Source organism: Lissotriton vulgaris, chromosome 1_1 (genome assembly GCF_964263255.1).
Source record: "Lissotriton vulgaris chromosome 1_1, aLisVul1.2, whole genome shotgun sequence".
In the NCBI taxonomy this organism is placed as follows: Eukaryota; Metazoa; Chordata; class Amphibia; order Caudata; family Salamandridae; genus Lissotriton; species Lissotriton vulgaris.
The window spans coordinates 1,667,174,012-1,667,189,824 of record NC_141685.1 but is presented as its reverse complement, the minus strand read 5'-3'; the positions used below and the strand labels follow the sequence as shown (position 1 = coordinate 1,667,189,824).

At 46.7% G+C, this 15,813-nt stretch overlaps 1 protein-coding gene across 2 annotated transcripts in view; it reads left to right on the top strand.

Moving 5' to 3' along the window:
* Positions 1 to 15,257, top strand: part of LOC147751019 (uncharacterized) — a 355,587-nt gene extending 340,330 nt beyond the window's left edge. For both annotated transcript variants that reach the window (XM_086918906.1, XM_086918905.1), the window contains exons 18-20: positions 11,810 to 11,888; positions 12,574 to 12,682; positions 13,328 to 15,257. In XM_086918906.1, the coding sequence (XP_086775032.1) occupies positions 11,810 to 11,888; positions 12,574 to 12,682; positions 13,328 to 13,401 (262 nt within the window). In that variant the 3' untranslated portion in view covers positions 13,402 to 15,257. The remainder of the gene's footprint in view (positions 1 to 11,809; positions 11,889 to 12,573; positions 12,683 to 13,327) is intronic.
* The last annotated feature ends 556 nt before the right edge of the window (positions 15,258 to 15,813 follow it).

The following is a 15,813-nucleotide window of genomic DNA, read 5'->3' as shown; positions in this document are numbered from 1 at the left end:
TTGTCCCGCAGGAGACGTGGTCCCCAAGGTCTCCCGGCTCCCGGGTGGGCAGTGGGCACACGCTGTTCCGGCTCTCAAATCAGCAGCCCCCACCAGCCGGGCTGCACCAAAAATGAGGCCCCGGCTTTATAGGCCTCGCCGGACCGCTCTGACCGCAGCACTCTGCCATTACGCTCCGCGACCGTCTGAGCTGATTTCGGCGCCGCCTTTCGTCGTCGGAAGATGCCCCCGGGACCGGGCACCAATACAGGGTCACTGGGAACCGTTCACGATGACCAGGGCCAGAATTATAGATCAGGATAAATGCTGGCTGGTCGGAGCTCACGCTCTACACGACCGCCAGGCTTGCCGGCTAAGCCACGCCACCCCCCCATGGCAGGTTGAATTTTGAACAATTTGTAAGCAGTGTCTTAAGGATTTCGGGGCTCTGGACAAGAAACTACAAACATTTTGGGAGTCCCTATTTGGAGAAACATTTAATTCTATTATCAAAGCCCTATGTTGCCTGCCAGTGTTGAATAATACGTTAAAGGTAAAGATGCAAAAATACACAGAAGTGAGCTACAGAGAAAATAAAAATTGCCAGGGGGCCTCTTGAAAGGTGGGGGCCTTCACATGTGTCTTCTTTGCCCATGCCTTAAAACAGCTAGGCCTTGAAGGTCCAGTGGCAGTGCTGCAGTTAGTATTGAAAATGCAGCATACATCCTATAATCAAAAAACTTATCTCAGCTTATGACGATGGGAATTGGGTGTTGCCCAGACTGTAAAAGCAGACCAGTAGAAGGTCCTGATGATTTGCCCAATAGTCCCAGGAGTACTTTGAAGTCCCTTTTTTTCTTTGCTACTCCTCACGTGAAGTAGCACTAGAACAAGGCCTCCATGCTCTCTAAAACAAAAATGCACGGAGAAATGTTTGCTGCACAGTCTCCTCAAGGTAAATGCAATTCACAAAAAGTTGGAAGTAGTTAATGGGCAAACAAATTGCAGTATTGACTTTACTTTGAGCGTCTTCAGAGAAAAGTGGAATTGGGGCTGGAATCTCTAATGGAGCTGCAAGTGAGCAATCTTGAGCTCTGCATTGCACCTGTCTTAACTCTGTATTGGGCTCGCTGCCACTGTCTTTTGGTGGAACTTGTGAAGGGAAATCACGAATGCCTTGCTGTGCTTTGTGGCAATGTTCTTGGAATCACTGAAAAAAGTGTAATCTGATGTAACTGCGCCATATAAAAAATCACTGAGATTTTGATACTGTTCTTCCGATGCATTCTCCTTATTAGAGCCTGTCTTGGAGCTCTCCTCCGTAATTTGACATAAGGCATAGACAGCCGTCCTCCAAGATGCCATGTCTGTTTGGGAGTTGGTGCACACATTTGCCAGGGTGCGGTGGAAAAGGATGCAAAGTACCTTGGTACAGAAAAGCTGAATCCAAAATGATGGCTGCCATTTTCTCCCTCTCTGGGATTCCGATCTGGAAAGGACAGGCCCTAACCAGCCCCAAAGAATGCAAAATAGAAATATGTTTTTGGCCACAAAGGGGAGGAAGCTAGTGATCCGTCACAATGCCAGGGGAATGATCCCTCCACCCAAGGAAAAAAAAATATTGTCTTGTCAACTGTACCGGAGTAGGAATCCTTCCAAGATGGCCATCATTGGAAAGTGGACTATCTCCATTCCAGTGGTGCCACTCGTGCTTACATATTCCTGTGGGTGACTCGAAGAGCCAGGCGCAAACTTTATTTAAACTAACTGGCCACTAACATTCCTTATGGGGGTGGCCTGATCACCCCCACTTCTTGACCAATCTCACACCCCCTCCTCCCCCTAAGGGAAGGGCAGGACGACCCCTCTGCCTGGGGTTCCAGCCCCCTCAAAAGCATCCCTCTTGTCTAGTTCTGGATTCATGCTTGGGGATTACTCGTGGCTGAGCCCCTTGCAGAAAACCACTGGGAAGGAGCACTGTTGGGATGGGGAGGAAACTGTTGAGGACGAGAGATATAGCTCTGAAAGCAAAACCACAAGACTTTCCAATAATGACTCCATGTCTGATGGATAAATGACATCAGTGTGCCAGTCAGCCCTCAGTAAGACCCCAATTGAGGCAATCCTCTTGTGAGCACCCACTCCCTCCAAGGATGTGACCCTTGCATCCTCTGCGCCGAGGCGAGAGTGCGAAAGATGTGATCGTCTCATCCTCTGCATTAAAGGGAATAGGCAGGCTATTGATTTGATAAATCAATGCTTCATCAACTTGTTCTCAAATTGTATGTTCGAGGCATGTGGGCTGCTGAATTCATATCTGTGCATAGATCGCCGCCTAGTGTTGGGTCCGGATGATTGCATGTTGTTGTCCTGGAAGAGTCTTCGAAGTATCACAAGATAGGTGGCGCCTCCCTTGGACTACAGTGCGCATGGGCATCCTCTCCATCCTCAGATTGTTTTTTTCCGCCATTGGGTTTGGATGTACTTTCCTACACTCCAAGTTCGGAATTCTTAACTTTCTGTAAAGACCAAAAGGCCTTCGGTTCTGTCGGTATTGTTTAGCGCTCGGTACCGAGACACTTCGGAAGCATCTTTGCACTCCGGTCGTCGAATCGGGCCGTGAGGCCTTCTCGACACCACGTGGACCGACCGTCGATGGAACTAAGTCCATTTAAATACTGCCCGCAGTGCAACTCAAAATTCTCGCACGCGGATAAGCATCCCGTGTGCAACAAATGCTGATCTCCGGATCACAAGGAAGATAGTTGCCTAGCTTGTGCTCAGTTCCGGTCGAAAAAGACTATCAGGAATCGACAGGCAGCAAGGCAAGAAATGCAGAGGTCGGCGCCAGAACCAGACAACATCTTCGACGATGAGGAAGAACTAGGTAGCGTTGAAGAATCTGATCAAGACGAAGAGCAATACTCAGAGCACGACACCGAAAATCACTTCGAAGAGGACGAAGAAATCGTCTATCGAGGAATACGATCAAGACGACATCGTAACGGTTGAACACAACTCCGATAACGACGAGGGGCAAACCGTGAGTACACCGCCCCATATAGACACTACACCAATATCAGAGACTCAGATCAAGGCATCGCCAGTGGGCCTTAGCCAAGATCTACACTTTCGTTCTACAGCCCCGCAGTACCGCCCGGCTAAGAACCTATTCGAAAAGTTCTCTGAGACACGCCATACGGCGCCGATTCCATTGAAACCAAAACGAGTCGACAACACCGTCTTCAGACCTAATGTCGTCGATCCAAAAGTAGTTAAGCAAAAGGTCCTCGAGCCGAAGGCCATAGTCCCAACACAACCTTCGAAGCCAAAGACCGTTGATTCGACATCAAAGACAAAATCTGTCGAGTCGAGCTCCAAACCGAGAGGCGTCGAGTCCACCTCGCAGCCCAAACTCGTCAATCCGACGCCAAGGCAAAAGCACATCGAATCAACCTCTAAGCCAAAGCACGTCGAATCGAGCAATCAAGCCTCCAATATCGACAAAGGGAAAAACACTATCGACGAAAGTAAAAGGCCGACGCCCAAAACTAACGTCTAACCGAAAGTGAAACCTACTGTGGACAAAAACAAATCGGTCGCGCCGAAGCCCCTCGATCCGAAAAAAGGCATCGAGCCAAAACCATATACACCTAAAACACCTAAAGAGACTGTTGAACCAAACAAACCGCTCGGTCCAAAAAAGGTGGTGAAGCCAGCTAAGGACATCCAGCCGACAAAGTGTCAACAAACATCAAAAACTCGTCCAACCACCAAAAGCGGTCGGACCAAGTAAACTTACAGACCCAAAATCTGGCAAACCAAAAGCTACGGCACCAAAGGCAAACACTGTGGAGGAAGAGCTTATTCACCCAGACCCCTCCACAGAGGACCAGTCAAAGCTGTACATTGACCCAGCAACTGGCAAAGTGACTGTATATACAAAGAAGAAAAGGCCTCTGCCGATAGCAGACTTTCCTAGAATACCACTCAAAAAGAAACGGGACTGTGCTACCTCTCCTATCCTTTTTAGACCTATCAATCCAGCCATGCCTACAACCCCACATGACCCGGCATCACCTGACTACAACCCAGATGAAGATCAGGATGCAGATGTGGGGTTTGGTTATCCACAAACCCAACTGGAGACCCCAACCAACAGCCATGGGGTGCAGGAGGAGAACCAGATAATGAGGGGACTCTGCCCATTACAGAACCAGCAGTTTACCCAACTAAGCCATCACCCACTGAAGATACAGTGGCCTTTAATTCTTTACTTGAGAGAGCAGCTACCTACCATAACGTAGATATGCACTCTGATGCTATTGAAGAAGACTTTCTCTTTGATACACTCACAACATCTGAGAGACATGTAAAAACACTCCCCATGTTAAAGCGCGTCTTAAAGCATGCACATGACATTTTTAAAGACACTGCTAGGGCTCGGGTCATTAACCCTAGAATTGAAAAGAAATATAGGGCTGCACCTATTGATCCTACATACATAAAAGGCCAGCTACCCCTGGACTCCCGATTGGTGTCCAACGCACGTAAGAGGGCTAACTCCCAGACTACCGGAGAGGCTGCTCCTCCAGACAAAGAGTCAAAAATCTTTGAGGCATCAGGCAAAAGAGTAGCAGCTCAAGCAGCAAACTCTTGGAGAATTGCCAATACACAGGCCCTGCTGGACAGATATGAGAGGGCGCATTATGACAGCCTAGAAGAAATTCTCCAACACTTACCTGACCCTTATAAACAGCAGGCAGATGAACTGTTTGGAAACTCATCACCAATGCCTCAATTAAATGTGCCCTAGACGCGGCTGATACAGCTGCCAGATCCATCAATACAAGCGTGCTGCTAAGGCACCACGCATGGCTTCGCATATCAGGTTTTCCGAATGAGGTTCAATCCACTATTCTTAATCAGCCCATCAACCCAGACGTTTTATTTGGTCCAGCAGTTGACTCAATTCTGGACAAAATGAAAAAGGATGCGGATACAGCGAAGTCCATGGGAGCGCTCCAGTCCCAACAACACCAGGGCTCCTTTCGTCGCTCCAATTACAGAGGAGGAGCCAGAAGTAATACCTCACAGCAATCCTCCACCTACAAGACTTAACAAGCAATCCACGTACAACAAAAGCACCAACAGGGGTGGATACAGGGACAATAACACCAAAGGAAGGGGTCGTGGAGGCAATGCAAATAGATCCTTCACTAACACCAAACTGTGACTTCTTGGCACTACCCCCAGACCATATAACACCGGTCGGGGGAAGGCTACAACATTTTCTGCCAGTCTGGTTAAATATCACTACAGACAAGTGGGTCAGGCAAATTATCCAACATGGCTATTGCCTCGAACTCACTTCAACACCTCCCAACATACCACCCGTGCACCGTCCTATGTCACAGGAACATATAACACTACTGCAGCAGGAGGTCATCAGTATGCTGCAAAAGGGGGCCATAGAACCAGTCCCATTACAACATCAGGGAACAGGAGTATACTCCCTATACTTCCTAATTCACAAGAAGGATGGGTCTCTCAGACCAATATTGGACCTCAGGCCCCTCAACCTGTACATTTTGTCGGAGCATTTTCATATGCTCACTCTCCAGCAAGTCTACCATTGCTTCGCAAGGGAGACTTCCTCGCAACTCCAGACCTCAAAGACGCATACTTTCATATTCCAATACACCCTGCTCACAGTAAGTATCTCCGGTTCACCATTCAAGGACAGCACTACCAGTTCAAAGTCCTACCATTTGGTGTCACAACAGCCCCTTGAGTCTTCACCAAATGTCTAGCTAAAGTGGCGGCACATCTCAGAAGGCAACACATCCATGTGTACCCATATCTGGACGATTGGCTAATACACGCGCCATTGGCCCAGCAGTGTGCCAACCACATTTCAAAAACCATCCTTCTCCTGCACAGTTTAGGCTTCTCGCTAAACTACCCAAAAATCACACTTGCAACCCTCCCATGTACAACAATACCTGGGAGCAACTATAGATACACTGGCAGCAAAAGCATATCCCAACGCACCACGGATCAACGGAATGTATGTATGTATAAACCATTTTATAGCGCGCTCTGTTACTTGAGAGTATCCTGGCGCGGGTACAGGAGAGGCAGACAGCAAAACAAAAAGAAGGCATCTTAGCTTACACTCTTAAACAAATGTGTTTTCAGGTGTTTTTTGAATTCAGCCACTGAGGGCATAGAGCGCAGATGGAGAGGGAGAGCGTTCCAGGCCCGTGACCCGATCACAGAGATCGATTGGCCACCGAGTCTTGCTCGTTTGAAACGGGGAAGGTACAATTTGAACAGAGTGGAAGATCTGAGGTTGCGTGCAGGGACATAGCTGGTAAATCTCTTTCTCAGATACAAGGGGCCTTGATCGTGAGTAGCACGAAACGCAAGCACCAGGGATTTAAACAAAATGCGTTGTGCAACAGGAAGCCAGTGGAGCGTGCGTATCTCTTCACGGACGCTCTTCCATCTAGGGATGTTAAATAATAGACGGACAGCCGCATTCTGGATAATTTGCAGGCGTTTCACCAGATAGGCCGGAATGCCACTGAACAGTGCATTCGCGTAGTCCAGCCTTGCCAGTATAAGTGCCTGAGCAACCGTCTCCTTAGCATCCCTAGGGAGCAAGGGGAAAAATTTGCGGAGCATTCTCAGAGTGGCAAAGCAGGTGCCTGTAAGTTTTTTAATATGGTCCTCGAATCTGAGATCCTCTGTGAACCAGATGCCAAGGTTTTTGGCAGGTCTCCCCATCTCTTTCGGGCTGGTAATGTTTGGAGGCCACAGTGTGTTTTTGAACGAGGGGGGGAAGGAACCATAGAAAAGCACTTCAGATTTTTCCTCGTTGCATTTCAACTGGGCCTGCGTTAGCCAGCGAAATACAGAGGACAAACACAGATGAACTGCCGACGTATCTAAATTATCGTCTGGCCAGGTGAACAGCAGTTGGGTATCATCTGCATACCCTATGATCTTAGCCCCAAACTGTTCTGCCAAATAAACCAGGGGGGTAATATAGACATTGAACAGTAAGGGGCTAAGAGTGGACCCCTGCGGGACCCCTGTAAGCAGTGGTTTAGGCTCAGAGGCGTGAGGAGGCATCCAGACCTGCTGGGTCCTGTCAGATAGAAAAGAGGACAGCCAGTCTAAAACAACCCAACCAATGCCAATGGCCGACAGCCGGCGGAGGAGGAGCTCATAAGGGACGGTATCGAACGCGGCAGAGAGGTCCAATAAAATTAGAACCGCTCTGCCGCCTCCGTCTAGGCAGTCCCGAATTGCCTCTGTCATCTCCACCAGCGCCGTCTCAGTGCTGTATGCAGCCCTGAAGCCTGATTGAGCAGGGTGGAGGGCATTGGAGGCTTCAACAAAGCTCTCCAGTTGTTGAAGAACTACCTTCTCACAAATTTTCGTGAGTGCCGGTAAGAGGGAAATGGGCCGGTAGTTTCCAGGAACCGACGCATCCAGTCCTGGTTTTTTCAGAAGCGGCAGCAATTTGGCCTGTTTCCAAACTGAAGGCACCTCGCCAGCGGCCAGGGAGAGATTAACTATCTGCGTGATCTCAGCGCAGACTGTTTCCGCCACTTCCGAAAGCACCCGGGCTGGGCACGGATCGGCTGGAGAGCCAGACTTCAGAGACTGGAGAAGAGGGAGAACAGTACACTCCGCAACTTGCGCGAAGTTCGTAAGCTGCTGTCCCGGACATGGACATAATGAAGGACCCAAGTCAGCTGCAAGGCAGTCGGCGGGAAGAGCCGCTAGAAGGTCCTGCTGAATCCTCGCTATTTTAGTAATAAAAAAGGTGGACAACTCCTCGCACCATCGCGCAGAGGACGGGAGGGAAACAGCAACAGCAACAGGTGACACAAAGCTTTTAACAATAGCAAAGATCTCTCTGCTATTGTTATCCGCCCTGGTGATGCGCCCTGCATAGTAGTTCCCCTTAGCTACCTTAATGGCTGCATAATAGTCTTTCTGGGCGAGCCGTAGAGCGGATTTAGCCTCAGAGCTATCTCCACGCTCGTTCTAATTTTTTGCACCCCAGTTTCATCTCTCTCAGTTCAGGGGAGAACCAGGGTTGAGAGGGAGAGCGCCTGACTCTAGTCAGCGTGGTTTGCTTAGTGGAGGCAGTAGCAGCCTGCCGAACCCACTCATTAAACTCGCAAGTCGCAACGTCCAGAAGCGTCTTAAGTTTTGGGCGAGTTCTGGACAAAGCCTGTCTAAACGCGGGCAAGTTAATCTTTTGAGGATGACAGATGGGAGGTGGGAGGCTGGGTTCTGCCATTTCCCACGTAAACCTGACCAGATCGTGGTCGGACCAGGTTGTTTTTTCAACAATCACGGACTGAATGGGGAAGTTGGAGCAAACCAAATCGAGCAGATGACCACCCGCATGCGTCGGGGCAGTCACCCATTGTTTGAGCTGAGCAAGCTCGAGGATTTCACCAAGTTTGCGGGCTTCAGGGGAATCAGGAACGTCCATATGAATATTTAGGTCGCCGACCAGCAAAAACTTGGGGAAGCCTAAGGCCCGTGGCACTATATATTCTTCTAGGGAGTCCAGAAAGTGATTAGCCTGGCCGGGGGGCCTATAAATCAGAGATCCACCTAAGGTGAAATGGGGGGAAGTTTTTATAGAAAAGTGAAGAACCTCACCCCCTACATCCGCAATCGGAGGCTCAGAGGCGAAGCTCCACCCATCCCTAAAAACAACTGCTAATCCACCCCCTCTGCCCAGGGGTCGATCTACCCTAGCTATCTTAAAACCCCTGGGGACAGCAAGTTCCACACTGGGAGCGGAAGTACTGGTCATCCACGTCTCCGTGAGGAACAGTACCTCCAACTGGCCGTCCACCAGTAGTTCATAAACATCAGCGGCATGCCTCACCGCAGATCTAGCATTAATCAATCCCGCCCTAATGTTGGTAACAGTGGCGTTATTGACTAAAGGTGGGGGGAGGGAGGGTGCAAACACTGATCCAAAGGTTCAGACCTCAACACTCATTACCAGCTCAAGTGTTTATGCAACTAATAGGCATGATGGCCTCGTGCATATTCATAGTCCCTCATGCCAGGCTACATATGCGTCCGCTCCAAGAGTGCCTAGCAAGGCAGTGGAATCAGGCTCGGGGGCAATTACAAGACCTAGTGCTGGTGACCAGTCGTGCATACAACTCTGCATTGAATCCACAAAACCTTTGCAAAGGTAGACTGTTCCAAGAGCCTGTCCCACAAATAATGTTAACCGCGAACGCATCCCTACTAGGGTGGGGAGCCCATGTCCTAAATTACATAGTCCAGGGACTCTGGACTGTACAACAAAAGAAGATGCACATAAACCTGCTGGAGTTGATGGCAATCTTTCTAGCCCTAAAAGCGTTCAAGACACACTTATGCAACAAAACTGTGTTGATCCGGACCGACCGCATGACCGCTATGTACTATATTTAAAAACAGGGAGGAACACACTCACCACAGCTGTCGCACCTAGCCGAAATGGGCCATTCAGAGGAACATGTTTCTCATGGCAGAGCACCTCCCAGGCAAGGACAATCAAGTAGCCGACCTGCTCAGCAGGCACAGTCAACAAATGCACGAATGGGAGATTCACCCCAAAGTGCTCCAACCATTCTTCCGGAAGTGGGGACATCCGGAGATAGATCTGTTTGCCACAAGCGAAAACGCAAAATGCCAGTACTTTGCCGCCAGGTTCCCACATCCACAGTCGCACGGCAATGCGATATGGATGAACTGGTCAGGCAAATTTGCGTACGCTTTTCCCCCAGCTCCATTGATACCGCTAGTGGCACGCAAACTAAGTCAACATTCATTGGCGCTAATCCTAGTTGCTCCCACAAGGGCGTGGTAACCATGGTACACAACGTTCCTAGAACTGTCAGTGGTGCCTCATCAAAGACTGAGACTCACACCCAATCTCCTAACTCAGAGCCATGGAGAAATCCAACATCCAGATCCGCAACAGCTGAACCTGGCGATCTGGCTCCTGAAATCCTAGAGTTTGGATACCTAAACTTGCCTCCAGACTGTATGAGCATTATCAAGGAGGCAAGAAAACCTACTACCAGGGCATGTTATGCAGCTAAGTGGAAACGTTTAGTCATTTATTGCAGTAACAATGATATAACCCCACTTGATGCTTCAACTCAAAACATCATTTACTATCTCTTGCACCTACAACGCTGCAATGTAGCATATTCATCCATCAGAATACATTTAGCTGCGTTAGCAGCATATCTTCAAAACAGGCAACACCTTTCACTATTTAGGGTGCCAGCAATTAAGGCGTTTATGGAAGGACTCAAACGCATAATTCCTCCTAGACACCCACCTTCACCAGTCTGGAATCTGAACATTGTTTTGACCAGACTTATGGGACCACCTTTTGAGCCACTACACTCTTGCGAAATACAATATCTTTCTTGGAAGGTGGCTTTCCTTATTGCCATTACTTCGCTTCGAAGAGTTAGCGCGCTCCAAGCCCTAACTATTCAAGAGCCATTCATCCAAATGCATGCAAATAGAGTAGTTCTCAGAACAAACCCTAAATTCATGCCAAAGGTGGTATCCCATTTCCACATAAATCTAACCATCGAACTGCCAGTGTTCTTTCAAAATCCACAGACAGTAGCTGAAAGGGCTTTGCATACTCTAGATGTCAAAAGAGCTCTGCTATACTATATAGACAGAACTAAGGCACTTCGAAAAACAAAACAGTTGTTTGTTGCTTTCTCACTGCATCATAAAGGCAACCCGATCTCAAAATCGGGTATAGCCAGATGGATCGTTAAATGCATCCACATATGTTATTTACAAGCCAACCGCACCTTAAAAGTTCCCCCTAGGGCGCATTCCACACGCAAGCTAGGGGCATCCATGGCTTTCCTGGGTAATATTCCCTTACACGAAATTTGTAAAGCAGCCACATGGACAACCACACATACATTTACAAAACACTATTGTGTAGATGTGCATTCAAAACAGCAACCTGCTGTAGGACAGGCTGTTCTCAAAACTCTTTTCCAGACTGCTGCGACTGACACAGGTAGCCACCGCTAAGGGAGATACTGCTATACATTCTATGCACAGATATGAATTCAGCAGCCCACATGCCTCGAACGGAATATGCTACTTACCAGTATGCATCTGTTCTTGGCATGTAGGGCTGCTGACATTCATATCGCCCACCCACCTCCCCGGTGCCTTTCGCAGCTGCTGCATTCACTCTTAGCATGGACATCTCTTACTGTACTACACTCCATCTCTGCCACAATGGCGAAAAACAATCTGAGGATGCCCATGCGCACTGTAGACCAAGGGAGGAGCCACCTATCTCGTAATACTTCGAAGACTCTTCCAGGACAACAACATGCAATCATCTGGACTCAACACTAGGCGGCAATCTATGCACAGATATGAATGTCAGCAACCCTACATGCCAAGAACAGATGCATACTGGTAAGTAGCATATTCCTTCTTCCTTTCAATTCCTTCATGTTGAAGTGCTCGTGTGTAATGTTTAGATGACACTTTAATACAATAGTAATCATCGTAACTACTTAAAATGAGTGGCATAGGAATCCTGAGATATGCCTTCAGCTAATGGCCTCAGAGGTTGATGCCAATTGATTGGGTGACGTGCTAGAATACTGATATCCTGGGTGGGTGCACATCAACTTTATTTAATAATGCTGCAATTTGCATTTCTGCAGCCTTTATAGGAATAAAACATTTGGTGTTGCTTTATCTTGTGTCCATATTTTTGTCTCAACAGTATTGAGATTGGCAGCTGTATTGCTGTGCAGGTCTGCATGCTCCAGATCCCTATCCTGGTACTCTTTTCTGTATTCTATGTAAGTATCCCTATTTGTTCGCTTTTGGGGGTAAGCCAGATATTGTTGCACTAGACCTCGGGTGGAGTGCTCTGTGGCAATGGGCTGCCAAGGCACGACTCAATAACAGTGAATGTTGGGTGTTACCAGCTCTTCTGTAAAAAGTACACAATTGTTATCAACCGATTGTAGAAGTCTCCTGCATATTGATGAAACTACCTTTTCACTGAAAGATCCTTCAGAGACTTCACCGTACCTGAAACTTCTAGTTGTGAAACATTGTTTTCTTAAACAGTGCCTTATGCTGGCCCATATTTTGCTACCATCACAGTTAATTAGTGCCAAGAAGAAGTAAGGCAAATCAGAGCTGTAACAGATCAATGATTAATTGTTGTATCTAAGAGTTCAGGAATCTAAGGAGCCACCAAATAAAATGATACATGACCTACTATTGTCAAACGTGTCCAGATTTAGGAAACGGTGGACCACCCTTCCTTCCCTGGTGTTAAGTTTTCCTGCTAGTGGTATGAGAGAAAATCCAAGGGCCTTTCACTCCCCTGTATAACAATGGGATACAGTAAGGACTGCATGAGTAAAATGGGGCTGATGGAGTTTGAAGCTGTAGTCCTACTTCCTTCCCTCTGCCTATAGAAGGTTCCTTTCATTAGTGGCTTTTCATACCTAGATTCCTCTCTTGTTTCCACAGCCTACGGGATTCACACTGATCTTCAATGACCTCCATGTTTGGGCCAGTATCTTCAGTGTTATCCTGATGAACTACATCTTCATGGACGGCAAGTGTGACTACTTTCAAGGTGAGTGGCTGCGTATGTAGAGGCAAAGTGATCTAGCCTATAGTAGGGAAAGCTGGTGCCTGTAGTAACTCACTCGGCCATTGAAGTTGGTGCCGAAAGCTTCTGAGGATGCAAATGTCACCACCTGTGCCTTCTGGGCTTTCAGTTGTATATTAAAATATCAGCAACTACAATTGAGAGTATGTTAACATGTAACTATAACCCTTGATCCAGAAATGTCCAATGGGCCAAGTAAAGAAATGTATATAAAACAAAATAAGTAAGCAACTCGGACTTGGCAGCCTGCTCACAGTTTGAATGTGGTCTTAATTGACAAGTTAGGACCACACAAGCCATACCTGCTCTATTTGTATTGTGGACCCTATGGTGATGATGGTTTAACCACGAGTTGAAGTTCCAATTGCTTGAATTTAGCATGATGTATGTGGCAACCTTCTTTCATATTGGTTGTGCCCTCTGTTAGTTCCTGTCTCCTTGTGTTATGTACCAGACTGATGATCTCGAATATTTTAGTCAAATTCTGTTTGGTCTTGAAGGAATCTCCACCTTCTTGTTCAATCTGGAGTACTAATTTCCTTTTATTGGCCTGTGTGCAGCTAATTGACTGCTCTCTAATACCCGTCCTTTTCTTCCTTCCTACACTAGGCACAGTGCTGGTGATTGTCTATCTGATTATCCTCGCTATGTATTTCTTTGCACCTTCCCCTGTTGGATGCTGACCGCCAACGTTGGAGAAACTGGATCCTTCCATCGTAGCCCAGGACAAATGATGGGTGGTGTGAACTTGGACAGAATTTACATACCCTGTGGTATTCAAGAGCTGGTGTCTGCTGAACTTCAGCCTTCTTTTTGTGACTGAGATCTTCAGATTGAGCAAGTTTTCTGCACAGATAGTTCCATAAAGCCAGAGCCACGTTCTTTGTTTGCAGTTGCCCTCAGTAGCACAAATCGCATCCTTTTCAGGACTTGAGTTTACAGCTGGGTTTGTTGCAGTAAACCTTTAACTGTGCTTCCATGAGCTGACGTTGCAGATCCATTTTACAGTGGTATTCCCAATGTGGGTTCCGGTAAAAAATATATATATAAAAAAGAGGGGGGTTGTGCTCTGACAAGAAATTCCAAACTTGATTTTTCACCGCAGGACATCTTTTGGAAGTGATTTTGTTTCCAAGGTGCATCAAGTTGTGAAAGGGTTGAATGTATCTAGACTTATGTCACACTACTAACCTATATTGGGGTCAACCCTATTTGTGTATGTGCAAGACTGGTCTCTGAATTCCCATCCTCCTCTGCTCGCTCTCCTCCATTAATTCTTCCATTCTGGAACATGCACTAGTGTGACTTGTAGGGTTTAGCATTTGTATCCTCTAACAGATGTTGCATACCGGCCACAGATCAGCTTATTTATTGCGCCATAGCTCACGGAGAGGACGGGCTCTTTGTGCGGGCGCTATTACCATCAGACCTTCATACATATCTTGGAGCATTGACAAATGAAGAGCATGCCATCTTTCACAAGCCATCAGAATACCCTGTAATCGGTCATAACAGACATGCATCTGAGCATGCCCGAACTAAAGCTACCCCGCCACTTTGCCAATATTTGGAAATGTCCAGATTTCTCTCTGCTTCTTCTGTCCCGTTACAACGGGGTGATGCTTCTGGGTGCAGGCGTGTATGGTTCCTGTTGCTTGTTCTGCGTGCTCTCTGCTCCGTTTCAAGCACAGCAGCTTGGAATGATACTTCTGCACACTTGCCACTGAAATGCTTCTTGGCCGATTCTTATTTCACCTTCCTGGCTGATGCAGAGAAATGTGCTTGACCACTCACTAAATGACCTCTCGTATATAGTCTATTGGTTTGAATGTGTTGGTTGATGGACAAATAAAGGTTTCTGTCATTTTCACTAGTCATAGATTTCATCCTAAAAAGACTGATTTCCCCTTCTGTTTCAGGCTAGGGTGTTTCGAGGCAGAAAACTGCCCAGTACACGGCACAGAGATTGTGAGAGACAGCCCAAATTTACAATGCTGTGACCTTGTTCGTAGAGGTCACAATGGAGGTTCCTTTTCATTAGCAATAGAAATGAATTTATATTTCAGAAGCTGAGAATGTCAAGTTTGGTTGTGTTAAATCATATTACCAATATCCTTCACCCTCATGAGAGCACTTGTTACGTTCCTGCCATGTTGTCGCACAGATGTTTCTTCTGAGACAAATCACTTCAGTGTATGTACAGAATGATCCTTCAAAGAAAGGTGGGTTGCGTCCCTTTGCCTGCCATTGTGTCATAAAACAGGAATTGGCCATGCTCACTCAGATAATACCTAAACATGGCTTTGCCAAATAATGTATCTGATGATGAGCTTCTGTATAGTTACGGTAAGGTTTGAACATCCGGGCTATCTGTCTTCTTTCTGGTCCCGTCCTTGTTTTGCATACTTTCATTTTTTTTTTTCGTTTGACAGTTGAGCTAATTTTGTAAATTGCACTGTATTTGACCACTTGGGTACAGAAAGTACACTTGACAGCTATGTTCCTTGTAATAAAGCAGTTTTGTAACAAAAAAAACAAATGCCTTGTGTTCTTAATCATTTGTAGGACATTGGATTGATAATGGTTCAGTCCTGTAAGACTTATGGTAAACAAAACCTGATGCAAGTAAAAGGATTTACTTACCAGTGCCATCTGCTAATGGGTTGGCCCTTTCAAAAAGAGTATTTCTGCTATGTAGAAACAAGCTAGGTATAAGGATCTCTTTCCTAGAGTTAATGTTTGTGATTTTTTATTAATTTCAAATGTGGTTTCAGAATATAATTACTTAATTCTAAAAACCATAAACAATCCATAAACAGCCTTCAGATCAATCCATAAACAGCCAACACGTGTTTCGTCAGATGCTATATACATGCATCGAATGACTTCATCAGGGCTTAAATGTAATTCTGTCCTTCCCTGGACTTATATTCATACAACTCAAGCTTTGAGACAAGTATGGAACATGCCTCATTACTCCCACATCTAAGGACTCGTCGTTGTCTTTATACGTAAACTTCACTCTGTAACGATAAATCTGGAATCCAGGATACACGTGTACATGTACCTGCACGTATCTTCCGAGCTCTCTCAAT